At 42.7% G+C, this 27,388-nt stretch overlaps 1 protein-coding gene across 1 annotated transcript; it reads left to right on the top strand.

Annotated features, from left to right (window-relative positions):
• The first annotated feature begins 1,043 nt into the window (after positions 1 to 1,043).
• Positions 1,044 to 3,037, top strand: LOC136491311 (homeobox-leucine zipper protein HOX15-like). The gene is made up of 3 exons (XM_066487581.1): positions 1,044 to 1,624; positions 1,781 to 1,860; positions 2,114 to 3,037. Exons 1-3 carry the CDS (start codon positions 1,241 to 1,243, stop codon positions 2,427 to 2,429), a joined length of 780 nt encoding a protein of 259 aa, XP_066343678.1. The 5' UTR covers positions 1,044 to 1,240; the 3' UTR covers positions 2,430 to 3,037.
• The last annotated feature ends 24,351 nt before the right edge of the window (positions 3,038 to 27,388 follow it).

Below are 27,388 nucleotides of genomic sequence, written 5' to 3'. Positions count from 1 at the left end.
TCAGAATTTATAATTTATTCACCGAAAATATATTTCAGCTGATCAAATATTAATTAGTATCAAAACATGACCTTTCCTGATTCCTGTAGGAAAACTATTGCTCTCACCATCTTGCATGCAGCAGGTTATCGTTAGATACTGTGGTATGTTTGAAAAGAATTCATTTTTATGAGTAATACCATATCTAAACCACTGGTTTAATTTGCTTTCGACGCTTAACTTTTTTACTGACGCTATTATATATACCTGTAAGTGAGGGAATAGCTTTTGTGATGAATGGAACTGGGACAAGAGTCCACCTCACTCAACCATACGTACATTACCCTAATTGGGGAATGTTGATTGATGAGGATGCAATTGTGACTTGTGAACCCCCATCATTAAAAAGGCTGTTACAATATGAGCTAACCACCAATGTCCCACATCAGACAGACCTTTCAACTGGCCCAATTTTTCAGAGTTCCATGTGGAAAGCAATTATATGGTGTGTAAAGAGGGCAAGCCTTACCAAGAACAAAAGGATGATGATGGAGCAATCTTGGCAGATATATGCTACTAGTAGTAGTACTACTACCGAAAAGAAAAGTTACTTTGGAGTCACCACGCACATCAGTGTGTGTCCGAGATCCAGTAAATGGGCGCATAGCTAGGTGACTGGCTGCAGTTGTGGGTGAGTGCACTTGGCACAATCTTCACCACACTCTTAGGCGTAAAAAATTAATACAATATTTTTCAATGAAGAATATTTGGGATGGATCAGAGGGGATGACAACCAGCTGGTAAAGCCAGGGAGAGAGGTGGAAAATGAAGAAGCGAGTCAGTTCGTAGGTGCATGCATGAATTATAGGAGAAATAATGGAAAAGGGAGTAGACGTACACTTAGAATAATATATGGACATTTGCAATTCCTACCTTTTTCATTTTTGTCAACCTTAGCAAGTGTGAAGTGCATTATTGTGTTTTGGTTTGCCTGTTTTGGCTCATGTGGCCGGCCTGCCGAGTGCTGCCACCCCTATATGTATGGGTGTCCATCCTCCTCGTCTCTCTCCCCCTCCTCTTCCTTCTCCCTCTTCACACATATTATCTCCTTCTTAGCTCATCTCTCTCTCCCTCTCCATCTCTCTCCACACATACACAAAGGAGCAGAAGCATCTAGCTAGGGAGACCATAGGCAAACTTTCGCAAGAAATTAAACCACTGCCGGAATCATCTCCTTGATATAGACAACAACAGAAGATACATGTGTATGGAGCAACAAGAAGAGGTCGGGCTAGCCCTGGGCCTCTCCCTCGGCTCCGGCCACCACCAGCAGCTCAAGGAACAGCCATCGCCTCCGTCGCATCCACGTGCGCTGTTGGAGCCGACTCTGTCGCTCAGCAGCCTCCCGGCCAAAGATGGCCTGACGACCACACCGATGAGGAGGATCGCTGCAGTGAAGAGGGAGCTGCAGATGGAGGACGACGACGAGGCCACCGACAGGGCGCTTATTTACTCAGTTGCGTCATCGGCGGTGGTCACTGCCGACGACGACGAAGGGTGCAACAGCCGGAAGAAGCTGAGGCTGTCCAAGGAGCAGTCGGCACTGCTGGAGGACCACTTCAAGGAGCATAGCACCCTCAACCCTGTAAGTCCTGCTAGGTAGAAGTAGAACATACATATATAAGTTTAATTAGCACTTCTGAAATCATGCATGTTAAAATTAAAATTTTCAGTATTTTTGGTCTGTGGATTCCTAAATTTTTCCCCCTTTGCTTGTGTTGTGCATGGTGCATCTGGGCAGAAGCAAAAGGCTGCTTTGGCCAGGCAACTGAACCTGAGGCCAAGGCAAGTGGAGGTGTGGTTCCAAAACAGAAGAGCCAGGTTAGTCAGTCATATTCATCACCTCAAAACCCATATCCATATCTCCTTTCTGTTTTTTTCGTTCCTTCCTGTTCCATCACATATATTCGTCACCAATTCTAATATATATTTAAAGAAGAAGCATTCATAAATTAGTTATTCCATATATATAAATGTTTTTTAGTCTTATCTTGTACTATATGATCTATTGCATATTTGCATATATAATAACAATCCTGCTGATGTCCTCCATGCATGTATTTGTTGCGTGCAGAACAAAGTTGAAGCAGACAGAAGTGGACTGCGAGCTTCTCAAGCGCTGCTGCGAGACGTTAACAGAGGAGAACCGGCGCCTCCACCGCGAAATCCAGCAGCTCCGCGCCCTCAGCCACCCCCACCCGGCTGCCTTTTTCATGCCCGCCGCCGCTGCGCTCTCCATCTGTCCCTCCTGCAAGCGCCTCGCCACCACCGGAGTGTCTGCCGCCACCGCCACGGCCACCACCACCACCGGTGCAGATGGGCCTATGGCGGGTGGCCCTGGCGGAGCACTGCACATGTTCAGCCCTTTCACCAAATCTGCTGCCTGCTGAACAACGTTGGACCATCCATCATATTATTCACCCATGGTTTAGGCAATAGCACATCATTTGATCACTATATACATATATGTATATGTATATATATATACATGCACACACATATATCATCTTTAGCTAGCACCTCTATCTATCTCTGCATCCATCATTCATCGATCGTCATCTACTAAATAGCAATTGGTTGACTAGCTAGATGGCATATATTCGTGTCCCCTCCCACCTTACTAATTCGTAAGCTTTGTTTTTTCACAAGCTAATGAATTAATAGCGGCGTCGTGTGAGGTGGATGGAGCACCACGTATGCATGATTCTAGTCTAGTAGGAATGACAAAGAAGTGTCTTGTTTGGTGTTGCTTCTGCTATACTTAGTATAGTGGCTGCTGTTGGTGGTGGTGTAGCTAGCTTTACTTAGTAGTTGTTGCTGATGAATTTTCCTTGTATTAATTAATTGTCAGTCAGGGGAAGTATCATCATTAGATGATGATGACATGACACCACATACACATCCCAGTTTATTTGGATGTGGATTCATGTATATATGCACATGCCACATGATGGATCTGTTCCATCAATTAAATAATATATTGATTTGTTTTCAGAAATTGTATTGTATATGTGGGCAAGGTAGCTCCCTGATGAAGAGAAAACTGTGTGTTGGGCAGTTACGTTGAAGAACTGAAATTTTGAATTTTGTAACCAAATTCCTGTTTTCTAACTGAAAAAAATGTCTACATCGATGAGATGACAAATACAACAGAAGTTTACAGTCCTTACATGTTATATGATGAGAGAAAACAATTGAATTAAATCATTAATTGAAGAATGAAAATATATTTCCATTTCGGATATTCAGGAACGATCCAGTTAGCCTGTTTAGCATGTAAACTTTGATTTAGAGCAACTAATAATTAGTATACACACGTTTTATGGATAATAAGAGAAGAAGCACAGATTATGTGAGCAAAGCAAAGCAAAGACACGAAGTAGTCGTGATATACCAAAGGAGGTTGGGCTGTGGTAGTTTAACTCTGTGAGGCACGCGTTTCATGCATGTGCTGGGTGTGCATGCCGGGGACACAGACAAGCAATGATCTTTCTGTTGAGACACACACACCATCCGGGCTCCTGCCTCCACATGTCTTGGCAATTTCTTGATGACTCCGTGACCTGCGGCCGACGGCAATGTATATCGCTAATCTTCTATGCCAGTCAAGCACGTCTGTTCAGTTATAATTATTCTCTCTGTTTCAAAACATAGGCTACACTAGCCTCTCTGCCTGGCTATTGTACTAACTGCATGTTTAGACACTGCTACAGCATGATGGTAAAACAACGAAATTTTTCTAGTTAGCGAGCAGAAAACTAGAGACAACTGCGTTATAGTTGTTCGCTTCCCATGGATAGAACTTTAACAATCTTTGTATTTCTTGTTTCTTGACTCATCAAAAATGTCGCTGAAACTATGTAATAATATAAACACTGTGTGCGAAAACTCAGAAACAGAAAGTCTCTTCCATTTTCTAAACAAATGTATATGATCTCGATTTGGCATTTGCATATCTGTGGACAAATAAAGCGATAAATATCTCGGTGCAACGGTTGTACGTTGACCAGCATGTGTTTGTAATTGATCTAGGTGAGCTAGTCTCCGTGACATCATCCTGTGCTTGAGTACTCACGGTCACAGCAAACTCAACTTGTTATTGAACTACTGTACGTGCAACTTTGTATGGACAGGCAGCTCACATGCTTGAGATGCAGTAATGCTTTTTCATGTTTCATAAGGCACTGAGAGGGACATCCATGCATACGGATGTCTAGTGTTTTAGTGTGCGGTGAAAAGTCACGGATTCAAGGAAGAAGGATGGAAATTGTGCCGGCGTGTAGGGGAAGTCCACAATGATGGGTAAGTCCGCTACTCATGGCTCATGTACAGTGCGGTCCTATGATTTTAAGGGTCCTCTGGCGATCTCGTCGCAACGGCTCCTCTTGACCATGTATAAAATCTTATAATATATAGGCACTAATTTTACTTGCAAAACGAAAGAAAATTGAATAACATATTTTTAATTTAACATGTCTGATAATTATCGAGGAACAATATAGATTAAACAATATATTTGTAGATGTATGATAATTATCGAGGAACAATGTAGATTAAAAAAGCAATATATTCGTTTTCTTTTCTCACCCATGACAAATGTTTCTTAGATAACATTCTAAAATTCTAACACCTAAATTAGAAGAAAAATACGACTATATGGGCACAAAGTACTAGAAGTCTAGAATACTATACAAAAAATTAATTTGGATTAAAAATAAAAAGGAAAAAAATACATTGGGCCTAAACAACTGATCGGTGATCGCAATTCGTAAGAAGCCAAAAATCAAGATGTCGTCGTCGCGGAGCCCTGCCTGGTCGCCGTCCTCGTGCGCCGTTCCATGTCTCCGGTAGTCTAGCTTTTCGTGGCGGCGCGGCTCGCCAGCTCCGCGTGGGCAAGGCGCACGTCGCGAACTCACTATCAGAGTGTGCTATGTGCAGCGTGACTCCTCGCCTCTTCTCTACCCGAGGGTCGTGGGGAAAGGAAACTAGGAAAGAAATGCCGATGTTGTCTTTTTGGGCCGTCTGACCAGTTCTATGTCTCTCTTCTCATTAGTTTGCTAATGCCTAATGGATTATAGGACCTAGGGGTTTGTATACCTGGGCTTGGGCCCCTCGTCTGCTTAGGCCCTTGGTTGTCGCACCTTGTGCCCTACCCCTAGGGCCGGCACTGCTCATGTAGTACGCACTCTACAGAAGATTTTGTGAGCCAGTGATGGTTGATGTAGTACGCACTCTACAGAAGATTTTTTTTTTGAGAGAACTGGAGGGGCTTTCGCCCCTGCAGGAAATTTATTAAAAGTTAAAGTCAAAAGAAGGTACAGCAGTCAAGCAAAGAGACTTAAGAAACAAAGAAGGGGAGAAAGAAAATGAAATTAAACAAGAAAATTACAACAGATTGTGGATCCATCGATCATATAAAATCGAATCTTTTGCCTTGGCCCTTAGGGACAGAAGCTGGATTTCTTTCTTGAACACCTCTTTAGCGTTTTCCACCTCTGGCTGAAGATTTTTGAAAACGAAATCATTCCTAATACTCCATATTTCCCAGGACATCAAGATTGCAGAGATCATGAAGAATCTGTTATTGGACTGTGATCTTATCTCCAGAACCACCTCTGTGGCATTGATGTTTCCTTGAAATGATATACCAATTGAATTCCAACACTCCTTGGCAAAAGGGCAGTTCAGAAACAGATGTGCTGAAGTTTCTTCAGCGCTCAGACTGCACAAGACGCATTTGTAAGAATCAAGCTGCATGTTCTTTCTTCTAAGGATACCTCTTGTGCTTAGCCTATCCTTTAGAAGCAACCAGAAGAAGACTTTGTGTTTTCGTTGACAAAAACATATCCAAAGCCAGCTGAAGGCTTGATGCACTTCTCTATAGCCAATTAGAAATTTGTAAGCTCTTGAAGGGGAGAAGGTCCCCCAATTTGAATTACAGATGTCCTGCTAATCTATCAATGGGAAGTGCTCTCTTATGGACTCCACATATTGTAACTGGCTAAAGGCTTCTGTTGACAAAGGCAGACTGAAAAGTTCATTGATTGATTGCTGATGGTATTACTGAATGAACTGAAATCCACTTGTTCTTGGCAGAGTACAGTTCTGGATAATCAGATTTGAGAGGCTGCTGCATCCAGTTGTCTTGCCAGAAGAGGCAAGTCTGACCATTTTGCACATTCACCTTAGATAGAGATTTGAAAGTTTCAAGAAGCTTTAGGCCCTGTTTGGTTGAGCTGTGGCTGTGGGAAAAAGCTGCTGTGGGCTGTGAGCTGTGGAAAAGCTGCTGTGGGCTGTGAGCTGTAGAAAAGCTGAAAGCTGTTTGGTTAAACAAGTATAAAATATACCTTTTATCTTTATCTCTCTTGAAACAACTATGGAAGAGCTTTTTATTCCACCAATTTCGAAAAGCAGAAAGCCAAAAGCCAAAAGCAGGGTCAACCCAGCTTTCAAAAATGAACTACGGAAAAGCAGCTGCTTCTGAAAAAGCACCCTCCAAAAGCAGCCCCTTTGGTTGGGCTTTTGGCTTTTGGGGCCAAAAGCCAAAGCCAAAAGCCCAACCAAACAGGGCCTTAAGATGTCTTTCCACCAGAAAGATCCTTTTTTGGCGTTGCATGGGAACTTTCCATTTGGGTAGTGCTTCTCCCACACCATTGTTACCCAGGGTATATATGTCCCTTCTATTCAAGAATTTGTCTAGATTTTTCATCAGAAGAGCTTCATTTTGCTTTTGTAGGTCCAAAACCCCTAAACCTCCCTCCTCTTTTGGCTTGCAGACCATTTCCCAAGCAGCTCTGGAAGATTTTTTTGAATTTAAGTCTGATCCTCTCCAGAGACAGTGTTTTCTCAATTTGTCAATTTGTTTGAGCACACCTTTGGGTAGGGCAAGGGCACAGAGGTGGAAGGTGGGAAAGGCAGTGAGAATTGCATTTGTCAATTCAAGTTTCCCTGCTTGTGATAGGAGGGAAGAAGCACATGCAAGTCTCCTCTCACACTTATTTACCAGGGGAAGGAAGTCTTCAACCTTTGGTTTGGTGAGGCCTAAGGGTAACCCAAGGTAAGTGAAAGGAAACGATCCTTTAGAACATCCAAAGGTATTTGCCAGATGATCAAATTTGGTTTCAGAGATATTGATGGGAAGCATCAAGGACTTACTGTAGTTGACCTTTAAACCTATGGAAACAGAAAAGGAGTGGAGGACAGATTTGAGGAAGAAGAGCTACCTTGCATCTCCTTCAAGGATGATCAAAGTGTCATCAGCATACTATCTTTTGCCTTATTAAGGACAGACTGAAATAGGTCAGCAGCCAGGACAAAAAGCAAAGGGGAAAGGGGATCACCTTGCTTAACACCTCTTTTACAATGGATATTTATCCTAGGGACACCATTTAGCAGTACCTTTGAAGTTCCTGTTGAAAGAATATTGTTGATCCAGGAGATCCAAGCTTGTCCAAATCCTCTAGCTTCCAATAATTTCAGGATGGTTGAATGTTCAATTTTATCAAAGGCCTTCTCAAAATCCGGCTTTAGGATGACTATTTCTTTTCTAGAGTGGTGACACAGATGCAGATATTTAAATGCCCAAGCCAAGCAATCCTAAATAGTTCCATGTTTAATAAAGCCATGTTGGTTTTTGTGGATAAGAGAAGTGATTATGACCTGCAGTCTATTTGCCAAGGGTTTGGTAATCAACTTCATGGAAGCATTGAGCAGGGAGATTGGCCTATAGTTAGAGATGCAAGAAGGGCTTTCATTTTTTGGGACAAGAGTGATGAAGGAGAAAAATTAATGCTCTGCAGACAAACATTGTTGCTTTGGAAATCCCAGCACAAATCATAGAAATCCATTTTGATGATTGGCCAACATTTCTTGATGAATTCATTACTGAACCCATCGGGTCCAGGATATTTGTCATTAGGAAGCATTTTAACCACATTGTCAATTTCTGTGGTTGTGAACTTATCTTCTATCCAGCCAAGATCATGGTGCATTTGAATTAAGGAGGTAAGGTCAAAAAGCATATCATTGAATTCAGTAACTCCCAGTCTTTGTTTGAAAGATTGCTAGATAACCAGTTCCTTACTAGGATGTGAAGTGTGTACCTCCCCGTCCTCTGTTGTCAACTTAGTGACAATATTTTTCCTATGTCTTATTGTTGTATTGACATGGAAGAACTTAGTACCAGCATCTCCCAAAGTAACCCACTTGATAGAACCCCTTTGCTTCTAGTAGATTCTTTGGAGTTCTAGCAGATGTAACAATTTTCCCCTTAGTATGTCTTTGAAATTCCATTCTTCCAAAGTGAGGTCTCTGTCATCCTCAAGGTTTTCAAGAGACTGAATGGTCATGGAAATGTTATTTATGCTCAACTTCAGGCTAGAGAAGGATTAACTCCAGGATTTAAGGATGGTTCTCAAGGTTTTGAATTTACTAGAGATGGTTCTGGCCTTGTTATGGAGGAAAGTAGGGGAGGGCCAACTGTCGCACCCGGTTTTAAGAACAAAACCAGATACACACCATATGTGAGCCCAAGAAGTCAAATCTCATATATAGCTACAAATAAAGGTAATATCGAAAGACAATGCTCAATATGTAATGTACTTAGTATAAAGAATATAACCTTAGACAGCAAACAGCGGAAAGACACTCCGATCTTCGGGTGAAGACTCCAATTCCACAGAGACAACTGACTGATTGATCACAAGCCTAATTCATCCAAACTCTAGCAATCTGGTACCCATCCGGGATTTTTATCCAAATAATTAAAAAATAAAGCAAGCATAAGTACATGTCGTACTCAAAAAATATAATATGGGGTTCATGAGGCTCAAAAGGCTGACACTGGTTTAACTGCAATTAGCTTTTAATGAGTCATCTTTTAGCAATTCGGTGGCAACAAGTTTATTCACAAGCCCATATAAACACATGATCAGATAAACATGAATAATGAATAGCATAAATAGTAATCATTAGTGACCATCTTTATCATCAGTATCATCAGTGTTCATCATCTATTCCGTAAGGGTCCAAGGCCGCTCGTAACCGTAAGCACGGCCGATATACCAATTTTATAATCTGCAGAGGTTGTACACTTTCACTATGAGTCATGATTTATCCTTTCGCCCGAGGTGATCAGCCTCTTGACCCACTACCAAGAAAAGGTCGGCAGGGTTCACTATGAAGCCTTTCAAAGGTTCGTCTAACAAGTTAGGCCCGCTAGGTTTCTGTGCCCTGCGAATATAGAGCTCCCCTTCCGATAGACATAATGATACGCAGCCTATACACTGACGAACAGAGGCCGCACTATATCCAACCCAAAACACACCCCTCTTGCTCTATAAAGGTAACCTCTAACGAGCTAGAAAAGGTCCTTGTACTGAGGTAAAGCCAGAGCCATGTAGCCCTCACAGCTGTACTATAAGTCCCGGATGTTCGCTTAAAGATAAGTCCTTAGGGAGAGAAATCTAGAGTACCATAAAAACAGTCCAATGCTCTAGCCCCCATGTTCCATGTTGCTAAAAAGCATCTTTTAGTGTTTATTGCATATACCATTAGTCAAGTTACAAGATCATGATTATTCATCTTGAGCACTAGCATAATGCTACACAATGCAAAATCACCCATAGGTGACAAGAAATCCAGGATATCAAATGACTAGGAAAATTACTATGGTTACCAAGGTAGACACATGCATATGATTAAAATAATATTAAGGTGAATATGACAACAAGAAAGATCCCATGCTATACTTGCCTTAAACTCAGATCCTTCTTCTATTAAATTGTAACCTCCAAAGGACTTTTTTTTTGGATCACCCACTTCTTTTATATCACCAACGCAAAGCTCACCGACTGGACACGCTCATAAAGCACCACACAAGCAACCATGCAATCATACACAAAGCAAACAATAGAACTAAATTAGAACAATATACCAAATATATGAAACAACAAGCAAAAATATTTTAAAGATGTTCTACACATCGCTACGAACACACAGACACGAAAAGCATGCTAATCGGAACTACGGTTGTAAAGAAACGACTACAGGGTTTTATATTATAAAAAAAAGAGAAGACTATAAGCTTGATTTATGTTAATTAGGAAAAACTATGTGAGTAGCATTAATTTAGATTAAACAAATTATATTTATACTTAAAAACTGAGTTGAAGTTAATCATATTTTATTTATAAATATTTTGATATCATTTATGCCAATTCAACTTTAACTTGCAAATACAAACTGACATGTGAGAACATCTAATCAAATTTGATATGTGTATTTAGACTAAATATATTATAATTTAGAAACATATTTATGTTAGCAACTAGTCATGTTAAAACTTATTTGCAAAAGAGCATTGTATATAATTATGTTGTTTTTATTTATAAAAACTAGTTGCATGCATATTAACCAAATTAATATTTAAGTATATATATAAAAGTCATTTGACATGAAAAACGACGACACTAGCATGTGGATCACATCGATACGAATCTAACGTAATTGGAACGACTCAAAATGGATTTAAAACGAATTTACGACGACGATATTACGAACTGTTGGTAATTTTGTAATTATCTCGTCCTTATCCTTTGGCCTCCCCTACAGCCACCACATGGCCATGGCAACAGCAGCTGCGCAGGGATGGGCTCGACTTGTTGCACGAAGGAGAGGATGGCTAGGCTGGGCAGCGCGGCGACGCCGGCGACGACGAGAGAAGGAGGAGAAAAATCTAATTTACTACACGAGAGATTTCCTAAACTAGGGGCTCCCCTTAAGATAGTTTTGGTGTGCTTTGTCCAAGGGGTTGTTACATATTTATTGGGAGAAAAACTCTCCACATCTACATGAACTAGCAATATAGTACTAATTGATGTTGCACCCTCCACATTTACTAATGACCTAAATAATCATTAAAGCTCATTAGTAAATAAATGCATGTGCCTTTGAGATTTATTAGGATTATTACACATGGGCTTGTTGAAAAATGAGATATATTATTTATTTTCAGAATTAATTAATTTCACGAATAAAATAATTCTAGAAAAGTCCAGACTTGATATTTAAGCCATGAAAAATACTCCAAGACCTCCGAAAATTTGGGGAAAATTTCCAGAGAGACTTTGGAACATGATGAACCCAAATAAAGTATTTGAAGCTCATGAAAAGATTGTTGGAAACTTGGAAGATAAAGATTAAGGTGAAGGAGGTAGGAATTAAATTCCAGAAAGAAGCTAAAAAATTCCTAGAGATAGATATTCGTCTCTTAAACGTATTTAAAAAATACATTTTACACATAGAAACACAAGGTGCAACTGGCATGAATGCAACAAACACATTTGTACCTTAAGATAAATTTTAATCAAATGAAAATTTATTATTTCCCCATGTTTTCATGAGCATAAAAATGCAAAATTAAATCATTGTAGCTCTATTTCAAGAGAAGCAAATTTTAGGGTGTTACAGCAACTTTGAAGAACTAGATCAAGGAAGCTAGGTTTAAGAATCTAGAAATTCTCAAATCTAAAAATGTGGCCCTTGGGGATATCAGTAGAGATGGAAATGACCAAAGGGCAATGATAAGAAGTTTCCATAGTGAGAGCTCTATAGGAGGTTAAAGGGAAGGAAAGGCCCCAGTAGGTGGATGTGAAAACCCAATCCAATTGAAAGCATCTAGGTCCCTTGTTAGGTTTTGGTGATTAATGATAATACAAGATTACTATGACTAACGTGTGTTTTGCAGAGGCAATTAAGTTAGGTCATGGTAATGGAGATCAATTGGGCAATCAAAGTGGTCATGCCCCTACGATGGAAATCATTTTGGTTTTCAAAGGATGGATGACAAGGTTAAGGATAACTAGTTCTAAGTGTCGATTGGAGTTGAAGAGACACTTAGAGTAGTCTAGGACTTTGTTTTTCCTTTGGCCGTACTATTAAGGGGGTATGAATAGGTAGCTTGACCTAGATGAGTCTAGTGAGTTAAGTGTTGTGCACACTTGTCCAAACTAGCACTAGGTAGTGCCACAACAGCCCTATGATCCTATGGAGCAAACTTCATTCACATTTGTTCGAGAGTTGGAAGTGAATGGAGGGTCAAATGCTGACCGGATGCTGGCTCCAGTGCGACCAGACGCTGGGCGCAGGATCTGGTCAGTTCATTTGACCGAGGAGATTGCATCTGGTGTGATCGGACGCTGAGAGGTTAAGTGACCGGATGCTGAATGCCTACGTCCGGTCGACTCCAGTAAGGTTCCAGAAGAGTGAATTTGTGACCAGACGTGTCTGGTCAATACTGACCGGACCCTGAGGATCCAGCGTCCGATCGAGTACAATAAGGTTCTAATGAGGGTTTAATGTGACCGGACGCGTCTGGTCAGTGGTGATCGGACCCTGCCAGTGTTCGGTCAACACTTAAACACTGGTGTGCGGGTTGAACTAACCGGAGCGTCCGGTCACCCCGTAGAGGCACATAACAGTTTGTTTTTTAGGCTGCCTTATAAATAGAAGCTCCACGCATGTGTGGAATCACTTTTGCTCATTCCAACAGCTGAGAAACACGTTTGTGAGTGCCAAGAAGAGCAAGGTCCTAGTGAGGTGATTGAGATTTGAGAATCCAAGAGAGTAGCCTCATTAGTGAATCAAGAGTAGCAAGGTGTGCATCCACCATTCTCATTAGGCTTCGCGTGGTCAAGTGAGAGTTCGTGCTTGTTACTCTTGGTGATCGCCATCACCTAGATGGCTTGGTTGTGATTGGGAGCTTGGTATCACCCAGCGGAGCTTGTGGATGACCCAACTCAAGTTGTGAGCAGTTGTGGGTGATTCACTGCGACAGAGTGTCGAAGAATCAACCCGTACAGAGCACTTGATCCTTGCGCGGATCAAGGGGGAGCTACACCCTTGCACAGGTGCTCCAACGAGGACTAGTGGAGAGTGGCGACTCTCCGATACCTCGGCAAAACATCACCGCGTTCCTCTCTCTCTCTCTATTTACTTTGAGCATTTACTTTGAGTATTTACTTTGAGCAATTCAATACTTGTTTTTACATCCATAGAATTGCCATGCTAGAGTAAGTCTGGAACATAGGTTGCATGTCCTTTGTGCGTTAGATTGATAGAAACACTTTTCTAGGCACAATGGGTTAATTGGGCTAGCCATAGGATTTAATTATTGCAAGAAAATTTAGAATTAGCCCAATTCACCCCCCTCTTGGGCATCTTGATCCTTTTAATTGGTATCGGAGCCTCGTGCTCATGTTTTTAAACTTAATCGCTTAGAGCAAGATGTCTCACGGGGATGGACCTCCTCCTATCTTTGAGGGAGATGACTTTCTATATTGGAAAATCCGTATGGAGGCGTACTTAGAAGCTCTAGACGTTGGTATACTTAGAGCCGCCTCATAAGGCTTCTCAAAACCTCGGGATGCTACACACTTACAAGGCGATGAGGTTAATTATGAAAAGTGGAATGCAAAGGCTCGAAACACTATCTTTAGAGGCCTTTGCAAAGATGTGTTCAACCACATAAGGAACCATAAAGACACCCATGCACTATGGTCGGATGTTTGTGCGCTCCATGAGGGAACCAAGAGTGAGCGTGAGGAACGCTATCATCTTGTGATTAAAAAGCTAAATTCATTTGAGATGCTTCCCAAAGAATGTGCTAATGAGATGTATTCACGTTTGAATGTTCTTGTAGAGGAAGTCAATGGGCTTGGACTTACTCAAATGTCATTATCCGACGTTGTGAGAAAGATCTTGAGTGTCCTCCCTATTGACAAATATAGGCATATTGTGACCGTGCTACACCAAGGTAATCTTTCCACCGCTACACCGACACAAATCTTGGGAAAGATCAATGCTCATGAGATGTACATGCACATCACGCCACAAGATGGCTCATCCTCTACCATGAAGAAAGAGAAGGACTTAGCATTCAAAGCTAGCCAAGATAAGGGCAAAGGAAGACTTGAGTATGAGAGCTCAAGTGATGAAGAAGATGAAGATGAAGATCTTGCTCTCATGGTGAAGAAAGCAGCCAAAATACTAAAGAAGCTAAACAAGAGTGGCATCAAGTTCGACGGCAAGAAGAAGAAGTTCTTCATAAGCTCTAGAAGAAAGCCAATCTCTGAAATGGATTGCTTTAATTGTGGTGAACTTGGTCATCTAGCACATCAATGCACCAAGCCCAAGAAAAACAAGTTCAAGAACAAGAACAAGGGCAAGAAAGATGACTCAAGTAACGAAGATGAAGATGAGAAGAAGAAGAACAAGCCATACAAGAAGAGAGATGGCAAAAAGAGGGACTTCCACAAGAAGAAGAGTGGAAAGGCCTACATCGTCGGTGATTGGCTCACGGACATTGATTCATCTAGTGGATCATCCGATGATGATAGTGAAGATGAGAAGGTGGCCGCCATTGCTATTGATCTTCCATCTTCACCGCCACCATCGCCATCATCCTCTACACACCTATGCCTTATGGCCAAGGGTGAATGCAAGGTAACTAATAATGATGATAGTAGTGATGATGAGCAAGCTAGTGATGATGATAGTGATAGCGATGATGATGATTCACCTTCATATGATGATCTTGTCAAAATACTAAGACAATACACTAAGATCATTAGAAAGAGTAGAGCTAAAAATGAAAAGCTTGATGCTAAAAATGATTCACTCTTAGCAAAATACGATACATTGGAAAAGGCTAATGTTGAGCTTAAAGAGACAAATGATGTTATATCATCTAAACTCAAGGAGCTCAAATCTTCTAAGAAAGAGCTTAAAGATAAACATGATAAACTTGAGTGGGTGCACAATGAGCTCATCACTAGCCACAACAAGCTAAAAGATGAACATACAACCCTAAAGATCAATTATGATACTCTTGTTATTGCTCAAGAATTTTTACCAAATGAGCCACATGATGCTACTAACCATATTGTCAAGATTGATATAGCTACATCATGTGATGATTTAATTGATGAGAGCATTGAGCAAGGATCTAGTGGCAAAGGCAAGAAAGTGGTTGAGTGCAATGACTCTGATGAATATGTCAAGCTCAAGAATATAGATGAAAAGCTCATGAAAGATCTTGAAGAGATGAAAAGCCACAACACCATTATGCTAGAAACTCTTGAGCATGATGAAGAGTTGATCCTTAAGAATGAGAAGCTCAAAGAAGAGAACAAGAAGCTCAAGGAAGAGAAGAACAATGATATTCTCAAGGAAGAGAACAAGAAGCTCAAAATGGAGAAAGAGCATCTCAAGATGGGATTGAGCAAGTTTGTAAGAGGCAAGCATCTCCAAAGTGAGCTACTCATGAACACCGTCATGAAGATGGATAGAAGTGGTATTGGATATGTGGCAAGTGTAGAAAAGAAGAAGGCTCAAGTTCAACAACAACAATCAAAGCTAAAGCCAAAGCCAAAGAGATGTTTTGAGTGTGGACAAGAAGGCCACTTTGCTCATGAGTGCCAAACTCCACCGCCACAATCCTTGCCCAAGCATGCTAGACCCTTTGCCTTCAATGCTCACTACATGCTTAGAAAGGATTCTAGTGGAAATATGAAAGTCATGTTCTTATGACCCCCTAACAAGAATAGGCCTAAGAAGATTTGGGTGGCTAAGTCACTGGTTGAGAATGTGAAGGGCCCTCAACAAGTTTGGGTTCCTAAAGCTTGAATCTCTTGTGTGTAGGTGAACTACAAGACCGGTGGAAGTCATTGGGTTATTGATAGTGGTTGCACTCAACATATGATCGGTGATCCTCGTATGTTCACCTCACTAGATGAAGAGGTAGATGGACAAGAGAGAATAACATTTGGAGATAACTCAAAGGGCAAGGTTAAAGGATTGGGCAAAGTGGTAATATCAAATAATCATTCCATCTCCAATGTGCTTTATGTTGCTTCATTAAGCTTCAACTTGCTATCCGTTGGACAATTGTGTAATCTTGGCTTCCAATGCTTGTTCACCGAAAAGGAGGTTGTTGTATCCAAGGTAGATGATAATCAAGTGATATTCAATGGATTTAGATACAACAACTTATATCTAGTGGACTTCACCTCCAAAGATGCAAATTTGAAGACTTGCCTATTCACCAAAACAACACTTGGGTGGCTATGGCATAGAAGACTTGCTCATGTTGGGATGAGCTCACTCAAGAAGCTTATGAAGAATGATTTGGTGAGAGGGTTGAAGGATGTGAAGTTTGAAAAGGACAAGCTTTGTAGTGCATGTCAAGCCAGCAAGCAAGTTGCAAATACTCTCCAACCAAAGCTTTCATGTCAACCACAAGAGTGCTAGAACTCCTTCACATGGATTTATTTGGACCAACAACATACAAGAGTTTGGGAAAAAAATCTTTATTGTCTTGTGATTGTTGATGACTATTCAAGGTATACATGGGTATTCTTTCTTCATGACAAATCTGAAGTTGCATCTTGCTTCAAGAAGTTTGCCAAGAGAGCACAAAATGAATTTGAAGTGAAGCTCAAGAAGATAAGAAGTGACAATGGAAAAGAATTTGACAACACAAACATTGAAGCTTATTGTGATGAAGTTGGGATCAAGCATGAAGTCTCCACAACTTATACTCCTCAACAAAATGGTGTAGTTGAGAGGAAGAATCGGACTTTGATCACTCTTGCAAGGACAATGCTAGATGAGTACAACACCCCCGAAGCTCTATGGGTGGAAGCAATCAACACTGCATGCTATGCATTAAACCACCTATTCCTTCAAAAGTTCCTTGGCAAGACACCTTATGAGTTGCTCAACAGGAAGAAGCCGGACATCTCCTTCTTTAGGGTGTTTGGTTGTAAATGCTACATCTACAAGAAGTGGCAACACCTAGGGAAGTTCCAAAGACGTTGTGATATTGGTTTTCTTATTGGTTACTCATCAAAGTCCAAAGCATATAGAGTATTTAATCATGCCACCGGCTTGGTTGAAGAAACATATGATGTGGAATTTGATGAATCTAACGGCTCCCAAGGAGCACATGAGAATCTTGATGATGTAGGTGATGAACCATTAAGGGAGGCTATGAAGAATATTTCGATGGGAGACATCAAGCCAAAAGATGATAAAGATGATGTACAAGTCATTAATCAACCTTCTTCATCAAGTGTGCCACAAGATGGTAAAACAGATGGGAGAGTAGAAAATGAAGACACTCATGTCTCCCATGAGCAAATGGTGGTACAAGCACAAGATGTTGATGCTCCACAACCTCCTCCTCAAGTGGTCAATAGAAGAAATACACCTCTCCTACAAGATCATCCACAAGATCTCATCATAGGGAGTCCATCAAAGGGTGTAATGACTCGATCTTAAAAACTTGCTTCATTTATTGCTCATCACTCTTTTGTCTATTGCTATGAGCCTACCAAGATAGAAGAAGCTCTTAAAGATCTGGATTGGATCAATGCCATGCATGAAGAGTTGAACAACTTCACTCGCAATGAAGTTTGGACTCTTGAAGAGTGACCAAAAGGTGCAAGAGTCATTGGAACAAAGTGGGTGTTCCGAAACAAGCAAGATGATCAAGGTGTTGTTGTAAGGCAAGACTAGTTGCAATGGGGTTCTCCCAAGTTGAATGTTTGGATTTTGGAGAGACCTTTGCACCGGTTGCAAGATTAGAAGCCATCCGTATCCTACTTGCATACGCATCACATCATGAAATGAAACTATATCAAATGGATGTGAGAAGTGCATTTTTAAATGGCTTTATTAATGAACTAGTCTATGTTGATCAACCTCTCGGGTTTGAAGAACCTAGATATTCTAATCATGTCTATAGGTTGTCTAAGGCACTATATGGGCTTAAGCAAGCCCCAAGAGCTTGGTATGAGCGCCTTTGGGACTTCCTCATTGAGAAGGGCTTCACCATTGGGAAGGTCGACACCACACTATTCACCAAGAAGCTTGATTGGCATATCTTCATTTATCAAGTATATGTTGATGATATCATCTTTGGATCATCAAATGAAAACTCATGCAAAGAATTTGGTGAATTGATGTCAAAGGAGTTCGAGATGTCAATGATTGGTGAGCTTACATTCTTTCTTGGTTTTCAAGTCAAGCAAATGAAAGAAGGCATCTTCATCTCTCAAGAGAAATACACAAAAGATCTTCTCAAGAGATTCAAGATGGATGAATGTAAGCCAATCAAAACACCAATGCCTACCAATGGACATCTCGACCTAGATGAGGGAGGTAACCCGGTTGATCAAATCTCTACCATTCCATGATTGGTAGCTTGTTATATTTAACTGCATCTAGGCCCGACATCATATTTAGTGTGTGTATGTGTGCTAGATTTCAAGCTAATCCTAAGGAAACACATTTAATTGCCATAAAAAGAATCCTTAGGTATCTTAAGCACACACCAAACATTGGCCTTTGGTATCCCAAAGGAGCTATATTTGAATTAGCTGGCTATTCCGATTCGGATTATGCCGGTTGCAAAGTTGATAGAAAAAGCACATCCAGAGGGTGCCATTTGCTTGGTAGATCACTTGTGTCATGGTCCTCCAAGAAACAAAATAGTGTGGCTTTGTCCACCGCCGAAGCGGAATACATTACCGTGGGTGCTTGTTGTGCACAAATATTATACATGAAACCAACTTTGCTAGACTATGGTGTAGTTCTAGAAAAGGTACCTCTTTTGTGCGACAATGAAAGTGCGGTAAAACTTGCAAATAATCTGGTTCAACACTCTCGCACCAAGCACATAGATATCCGCCATCACTTTCTAAGAGATCATGTTGCTAAAAATGATATATCACTAGAAGGTGTAAGAACCGAAGATCAATTAGCGGATATCTTCACTAAACCGCTAGATGATGCTACATTTTGTAGATTGCGAAATGAGCTCAATGTGCTTGATTTTAGCAACTTCACAAAAATTAAGCTTGTGTTGTCCTTTGCATTCATTGTAATATACAACATGTTTAATTTTTGGTAATGCAAATAGGGCTTGTCTAACATGGTTAAGATAACCGCCGAAAAGCGTGTGAAGAATCTTAACCTTGGATCAAACTTGACAAGCAACTAGATTTACTTACAAGTATTGCATATGCATGAATGTTGTTTTGTTGTTTTGTTCTAGTTGCCCTTTTATTGCCTATTTTCATAAAAAATTATAGCCTAAGGCAAAATATTTTGAAAAACTTGAGGGTTTGAGAGAGGTCACTCACATCAGTCCCAATTGGTGTTTATTTGGATCTTATTCAAGTTGGGACTTGATTGGGAACAGGCAGCGCGAAGGAACATTGAAGATTTGCTGGAAAAGAGTGACCGGACGCTGCATCGGACTCTGCAGTCCAGCGTCCGGTCAGTTCACAGGAGGTGAACAGAAGCTGAAGGAGTGATCGGACTCTGTGTTTGAGCGTCCAATCAGGAAGGGTTCCAGCGTCCAGTTGATCTACATGGCGTTAAAGGCAACTAACCGGACTCTGGCTGCGTCCAGTCATGGACCACCGGACGTGTCCGGTCATGATTCCAGAGGAATTGGATCTCTCTAGAATCGACCGGACGCTAGGTGGTAGCGTCCGGTCGCTACCACCGGAGCGTTCGGTCATTAGATCTCGTGCGGCTTTCAATCTCTTTTCTCCTTTCCTTGTCGGTTGCGTCGGGGGACCCATATTACGTAGCTCCGCCTGACCTAATCTGTACGTCGCCTTCACCGAGCCCTATCCGCCAGATCCATCTCGCCGACGCCATCGCAGCCGAGCCCGCGTGCCACCGCCGTGCCGCTGCATATCCTAGCACCGCCGTAGCTGCTGCTCCCTGCGCCTCCATAGCCGTGTCCACATGCCTCTACCTGTGGCACTACCTCCTGCATAGTTCCAGCGCCGCCGCCAGCAGCGCCTCCCCGTGCCATCATGCCAACCGAGCCGCGCCACCATGCTAGCCCTACGCCAGCGCATCCACTACCCGAGCCCTTGCGCTCTGCTCGTACTCCAGTAGCCTAGCACCACCATGATCGTGCACTGCAATCCTCGCTGTCGATTTCGCTGATTCACACCGTGCTTCGCGAACCCTAACCCTAGTCGATTCCGTGGTTCCCCGCATGATGTCTCTTCTTTTCATCAGATCATCGGTTCGTCAGGTAGCAAGCCAGTCGCCTCTATTTTGTATCTACATTGCTTGCTCTCATAGGGTTTTGCATCTATTAGATATATCATATTTATTTGTATATCTATCTACCCCATCGTGTAGTGAGTCGGTGCCATTGAGGTGTCAGTGGCTGTTGTCAGTTAACTCGGGGCCAAGCTTGTGAGTATGGATCAAGGCCAAGCCTCGAAAGTGTTAGTGGACAGTTGATCTTGTCAGCGGCAGTGGTTCTAGTCAGATCAGATGGCTCGCACCAAGAATGTTGGTGGTGGTCTAGGAGATGATGATCGGAGGCCTCCGTCTCGCCTGCCTATAGGTCTTAAAGGCAAGGCGACAAAGAAGACTGCATCCAAGAAGAGGAAGTACCCTAATGTAGAGACAGCCAGAGCAGCTACTATTGCTGAGGCCGTAGAGCATGCCGAGAGAGGAGGTGCCCGCAGTGGAGTTGTCATTGCAGATCATCTGTCACCATATGCATAGGGCAGACTTGAGCAGATTGAGCATCTTAATGTAGTCCACCTAGGACTATCATGATGGCAGGATGACGTCTTCCCGTTGTGGATCCTTAGCCTCAGGGGGAGTCACAGCAGGAGTCACAGCAGCAGCCCCCACCAGTAGAGCCTCAGCCAGCTCAGGAGACTCAGGAGGGCCAGCAGGTCGAGGAGGCCGAGGAGACCGAGCAGGCACCCTAGACACAGCTATGCCACTCTGGTCGTACCCGTGTTCTAGTCTCACCGAGGCCACCGACACAGCGAAGGGGATCATGTCCACCACCTAGACCATAGGGTCTGCCTCTAGTGACCCACCTTGACTTGAGGGCCGCCATGGCCAAGCAGGTTCAGTAGCTTTGCTTCATGGAGTTTGATGTGTGCTTTCCACCTAGGAGAGATGAGAGAGCAGCAGAGGGTTTCTACATGCCACTGTAGGAGGATTTCTATAATGCCTACCTGAACAGTGGAGCAGTCTTCAGATCTCAGAGGGTCTGCAGCATAGAGGCTATAGTCGCAGCAGCTAGAGAGCACATTCACCCCCACCTTGCATATCTTCCAGGGCTGACAGATCTAATTGGCCGGACATGATTGTATGTACCATCTTGGGTTCGGTAGTTCTATGCTTCGCTCTACATTGACCCGTAGCATAACTTTATACACTTTGCATTCAGAGGCAGAGACTATAGGATGACGAGTCAGAGGGCCAGGGAGGTACTGAGGCTATAGGAGCAGTCTGTCAGGTTACATGAGGTATGTTATGGATAACAAGAGCCTCCTAGGCATCCTCATGGTGGTTTGGTGCCCCCTACAGATCTTGTGCGCCATTGCTTCAAGGAGCCCTTTGGTGAGGGGTCGAGGAGGAACCCCAGTGACCTTACTCCTATAGCTAGAGTGCTAGAGGCTATCATAAGGAGGACACTACTTCCCAGGATGGGATATAGAGAGGGCTTGACTCGCCTCTAGCTTTGGCTCCTCAATGCCCTGATGCAGCAGACAGTGTTTGATATTTGGGATCTTCTTCTATCTAAGATGGAGGACACGATAGCTGAGGGCTTCAAAGGGTCACAAGCAGATTCCATATGAACATTGGATCACATTCCTTATTCTCAAGGCTGTGCAAGTTAGGACTCCTAAGATGGTTGCAGAGTACAGGGGTGCCACCACAGAGTTTCCAGCTTATAACATGGCATAGAGGATCAGGCATAGCACACCATAGGCACCCACTTAGCCTCGCCATCATCCAGATGTACCAGAGTCCGCAGCTCAGCAGGACAAGAGTATCAGAGGTATAGCTGCTACTGAGGAGGAGCAGCTTGAGGCTCAGGAGGAGAGGAGCAAGTCTAGTGACAGTTCGGATGATGACTACCTGCCTATTCCTCATATGCCTCCACACAGACATGATGCAGAGGCCGGTAGTTCCAGCTTCGCTCCACCTGCACCGCAGACAGACCCTGCTTTGATTGCTATTCTTGAGCGGATGTAGCAGGATTAGGCACGACAGGCTTAGGAGACCGCTGCCAACTTTGCATAGTTTCAGGCTCATTAGGACGAGTTCCAGCGACAGTAGCAGGTCCTCCAACAGCAGCAACAGATGCATCAACAGCAGTTACTCATGCAGTAGCAGCTTATGGGATTTATATAGCATGTAGTAACAACACTTGGGGCTCCACAGTCACAGCCTTCACCCCCGCTTGCTCAGCCTGCCACCACTACAATGACTCCAGTAGTATAGCCCAGTGGGCTTTAGAGTTAGGGACAGCCTCCAGCTCCATTTGCTTCTCCCACAGTACAGGTGTCCTAGTGGTTATCCTCGCTAGTGGTAGCCCTACAGTTCACACCACTTCAGACGGGCTTCACACCGGATCAGTCACCCTCACTATTTGTGCTTGACACGTCAGTCTCCAGGAGTCTTGGAGCATCTTTTAGCGAGTTGATAGGGATGCCTACACCGCCACATATGTATGCCCCAAGTCCCTCTACAGCAGCTACTATCACCGTGACTACTCAGAGGCTCCCTTCTTCTGTCGCATCTTTAGATCCTACGATAGATATACTAGCAGCATCACAGGTAGCACCTGCTCCAGCTCAGACCTAGACCTCTTCAGTGACACTTCCAACTATAGAGGGTCAGTCAGTACAGAGCTCAGGGTCAGATGATGATGGCACCCAGTTCCAGCTTGCCCCTCGTACCTCAGCGCCTGGCTCGTCCGGTGCAGCCCGCCGACCAACCCTTAGGTTTTGGTGTTTGACGCCAAAGGGGGAGAGGGTTCGAGTATGTTGACTCAGGGGGAGCGACTCTTAGGGGGAGCCTAGTTAGCTATTAGTCTATTATATACATTTGGAGTTTTATTTGTGTGATACACTACCACTATTATGCATTCGTGTGTTTATTTTCATGCATACTATTACATCTATGTGATAGTGATATCTACGTGATTGTGGTATATGACTTGTGTGCTCTCTACTTTGATTTCCTTTATATGTCATATCACTTGTGTTATGCTCATTTGCCTTGCTTTCGCGGTTATACTCCGATGCAAATGAGCTTCACCACTTGTACTCATGCTTATTTCATATCTTTTGAGTACATCGTGTTGGCCTGGGTCATATAAGCATGCCTAACTCTTTTGTTCTTATTGACAAAAGCTTATATGAACCAAGCATGTCAAAAACCTCACTCTTTCACATACTCGAGGTGGTATTGTCATCAATCACCAAAAAGGGGGAGATTGAAAGCATCTAGGCCCCTTGTTGGGTTTCGGTGATTAATGACAATACAAGATTACTATGACTAATGTGTGTTTTGCAGAGGCAATTAAGTTAGGTCATGGTAATGGAGATCAATTGGGCAATCAAAGTGGTCATGCCCCTATGATGGAAATCGTTTCAATTTTCAAAGGATGGACAACAAAGTTAAGGATAACTAGTTCTAAGTGTCGATTGGAGTTGGAGAGACACTTAGAGTAGTCTAGGACTTTGTTTTTCCTTTGGCCGTACTATTAAGGGGGGTATGGATGGGTAGCTTAACCTAGATGAGTCTAGTGAGTTAGGTGTGGTGCACACTTGTCCAAACTAGCACTAGGTAGCTCCACAACAGCCCTATGATCCTATGGAGCAAACTTCATTCACATTTGTTTGAGAGTTGGAAGTGAATGGAGGGTCAAATGCTGACTGGACGCTGGCTCCGATGCGACCGGACGCTGGCCATAGGGTCTGGTCAGTTCATTTGACCAAGGAGATTGCATCTGGTGTGACCGGACACTGAGAGGTTAAGTGACCGGACGCTGAATGCCTGTGTCCGGTCGACTCTAGTAAGGTTCCAGAAGAGTGAATCTATGACCGGACGCGTCCGATCAATACTGACCGAACCCTGAGGATCCAGCGTTCGGTCGAGTACAGTAAGGTTCTAGTGAGGGTTTAATGTGACCAGACGCGTCCGGTCAGTGGTGATCGGACCCTGCCAGTGTCTGGTCAACACTTAAATACTGGTGTGCGGGTTGAACTGACTGGAGCGTCCGATCAACATGATTGGAGCGTCCAGTCACCCCGCAGAGGCACATAACGGTTCGTTTTTCAGGCTGCCTTATAAATAGAAGCTCAACTCGTGTGTGGAGTAACTTTTGTTCATTCCAACAGCTGAGAAACACGTTTGTGAGTGCCAAGAAGAGCAAGGTCCTGGTGAGGTGATTGAGATTTGATAATCCAAGAGAGTAGCCTCATTAGTGAATCAAGAGTAGCAAAGTGTGCATTCACCATTCTCATTAGGCTTCACGTGGTCAAGTGAGAGTTCATGCTTGTTACTGTTGGTGATCGCCATCACCTAGATGGCTTGGTGGTGATTGGGAGCTTGGTGATCACCCAGCGGAGCTTGTGGGTGACCCAACTCAAGTTGTGAGCGGTTGTGGGTGATTCACCGCGACAGAGTGTTGAAGAATCAACCCATAGAGAGCACTTGATCCTTGCGTGGATCAAGGGGGAGCTACACCCTTGCGCGGGTGCTCTAACAAGGACTAGTGGGGAGTGACGACTCTCCGATACCTCGGCAAAACATCGCTGCGTTCCTCTCTCTCTATTTATTTTGAGCATTTACTTTGAGCAATTCAATACTTGTTTTTACATCCATAGAATTGCCATGCTAGAGTAAGTTTGGAACATAGGTTGCAAGTCCTTTGTGCGTTAGATTGATAGAAACACTTTTCTAGGCACAAGGGGTTAATTGGGCTAGCCATAGGATTTAATTATTGCAAGAAAATTTAGAATTAGCCCAATTCACACCCCCTCTTGGGCATCTTGATCCTTTCACCAATTTTACAAGCAAGGGAGGATTTTGCATGTTGGACCATGTGTATTTCCTACCCTGCAAGGGGATTTTAGTAAGGTCAAAAAATTGATAAAGCTATTGAAGAGGAACATTTCATAAATGTCTGCACCATGTCAATGTTGACTATAAACTAAGTCTAACCATGGACACCTGATCAAGTATATATATGCCAGTAGCTATTGTGTGCGTACGACCTAGTTGATGTGGATTTAGTGGAATTATGCTTTACCACATATACAAAGATACTACATTGCTAAGCAATAAAATTAGCACAACAGTATTAGTCATGTGGTCCAATTGTCGATGACTATGATAAATACATGGTATGTGGGGGGGGGGCAGCCACGGATGCGCCATAGGGCATCAGACGAGAGAGCTGAGGGAGGTGGATTGCTGCTTGGTGGTCCCCCTCCCTTTCCCCTCCGACAACTTACCGAAGGCTCGAGGGAGTGGGTATCCATCTCTCTAATAAGGTTTCTAGTAGATTGAGTTCTTTAAGATAGTGCCTCTCCATGCTATGTTTCTTGGTATTGGAGATTTGTCTCCTCCTTCCCGGTGATAGCGAGGGGGAAGGTGGATTTGGTTTCTCCATGGTAACTATGATGAAAATGGGGGCGACAACTACGGCGTCAGCAACTTCCTCGGCATGATGACATGGAGACTTAGGTTTACAAACAACATCATCAAGGTAGAATAATTTACTCTGGTCTCTTCTTCATTTTGTTGTGGTTAGATTTGACCACTATGAAGGACTAGTGAGAATAAGTCTACCCCTTAGGCAAATATTGGCATTGAGTTGGGAAGATTTAGATGAGTTTTCCATAATCTTCAGTGGCAGAAGGAAGAACAATGAAGACACAAGAAAGAAGAAGATTCTGAACTCTGTCTGCAGGAATGTTGGCTATCGTTCATTGGGTATCTGTTCTTATGCCTTTTGCTAAGGGTTTTCCTGTGTGGCCATCCGTACGAATCGTCATACAGGTTTGAGATTGAGATTTGGAGCTATACAAAGCGTGGGTACAATATAGATAAATAACAGTTTCTAGGTATACCTATTGTATTCTAGAATGCTTGTAACATGATGATATGCTCCATATAATTCTTCTTTCGTCTAAAAAAATACATGGTATGTGGACAATTATAGATCATGGGGGGACAAACTCAGGGTTAAACAATAAAATATGCAGGTTTAGGAGTGTAGGAGTGACCATTTTGACCAATTTATTTTTGATGGTAACAGGAGGGGTTGCCCCTACTTGGACGAATATATTAAAAAAACAATGGGTTCCAAAGTAAAAGTTCCTTTGCAACCTATACCTAAATACTTTATATTTCTCAGTATAATTGCACAAAATGAAGGAATTGTGGGTTTGTGCCGCCTAAAAGAAGTGAATTAGGTCACTTAAAAACTAAGGCAAAAAATCAGTGATAAAACCTACACAAGTTCTACCTATATGTGCACAGGGTTTCTCTAAGTGTTGTTTCCATTGCAAAAAGACTTGCACCCTAGGTTCTAGTCTATCAACTTACCTAGCAAACTAGACTAGGAGGTAAAGGGGACAACACAAAATAATGCAAGAACATAAATGTTAAAAAGGGTTAGAGAATGCAAACTCCGCTTGATGATTTTTTATTGAAGTATCAAAAAGCTTGCACTTTCTATAAACCCTTGTTGGAGCACCTCTCAATGGCCAAACTCCTAATTGAGTAACTCGTTAGATAGCTCACGGGTCTTCCTCATACATAAGTGGGTCTCCGGCACCAAACCTACCCCAAACCGCTCCCTGATGATTTCACTTAGTAGAGCTTTGGCCAAAAGGCCAAGGGCCTCTCCTCCCTTGTACACCACCAGCGACCACACTACAAATGTGGTTGGAGTGATCTCGCAAGATTTATATGCCTTGAAATGCACAAGTGTATAACCTTGGTGTGCGCAAGCTAGCACCGATAATGAAGAAATGTGCAAACCTCACTAAACTCTACATCTAAATCAAGCACTAACAAGGCCTAAACTAGCATAAGCACCATCTAACCCTTTTGCTAATTGTCCTAATAATCTTCTCTTAAGCACTTTGGTGGCTATGGCAAATAGGTGAGGGTTTCAACACTTCTACTAGCTTCTTCAAGGTCTATCTAACACACTTCAAATGGTCGGCCAAGAGGGTATAAATAGGGCCAAGCTTAGAAACCCCAAAACTAACCGTTGTATATGATAAATAGATGTCATCCATATTTTAGATGGTCACCAGAGTTCTTGCACTAGAGCTTTCTTGTGTGCATGGAGATATAGCACTGGAAAAATCCATTGCTCTATTATTAGCAACCATGTTGTTTCATATTTTCTGTGTAACTAGAGGATCGGATGTTCTCCGACTACTTTGTAGGGGAATATATGCTAGCCCATTGGCACCCT

This window comes from Miscanthus floridulus, chromosome 1 (genome assembly GCF_019320115.1).
Source record: "Miscanthus floridulus cultivar M001 chromosome 1, ASM1932011v1, whole genome shotgun sequence".
In the NCBI taxonomy this organism is placed as follows: domain Eukaryota; kingdom Viridiplantae; phylum Streptophyta; class Magnoliopsida; order Poales; family Poaceae; genus Miscanthus; species Miscanthus floridulus.
The sequence above is the reverse complement of the archived record's forward strand: the minus strand, read 5'-3'. Positions and strand labels throughout refer to the sequence as shown.

Bases quoted from the DNA above. Each gene is read 5' to 3' on its own strand.
- LOC136491311 (XM_066487581.1), top strand. From the start codon at position 1,241: ATGTGTATGGAGCAACAAGAAGAGGTCGGGCTAGCCCTGGGCCTCTCC. The intron at 1,625-1,780 runs GTAAGTCCTGCT...GCATCTGGGCAG, and splicing joins AGCATAGCACCCTCAACCCT to AAGCAAAAGGCTGCTTTGGC. The intron at 1,861-2,113 runs GTTAGTCAGTCA...TGTTGCGTGCAG, and splicing joins TTCCAAAACAGAAGAGCCAG to AACAAAGTTGAAGCAGACAG.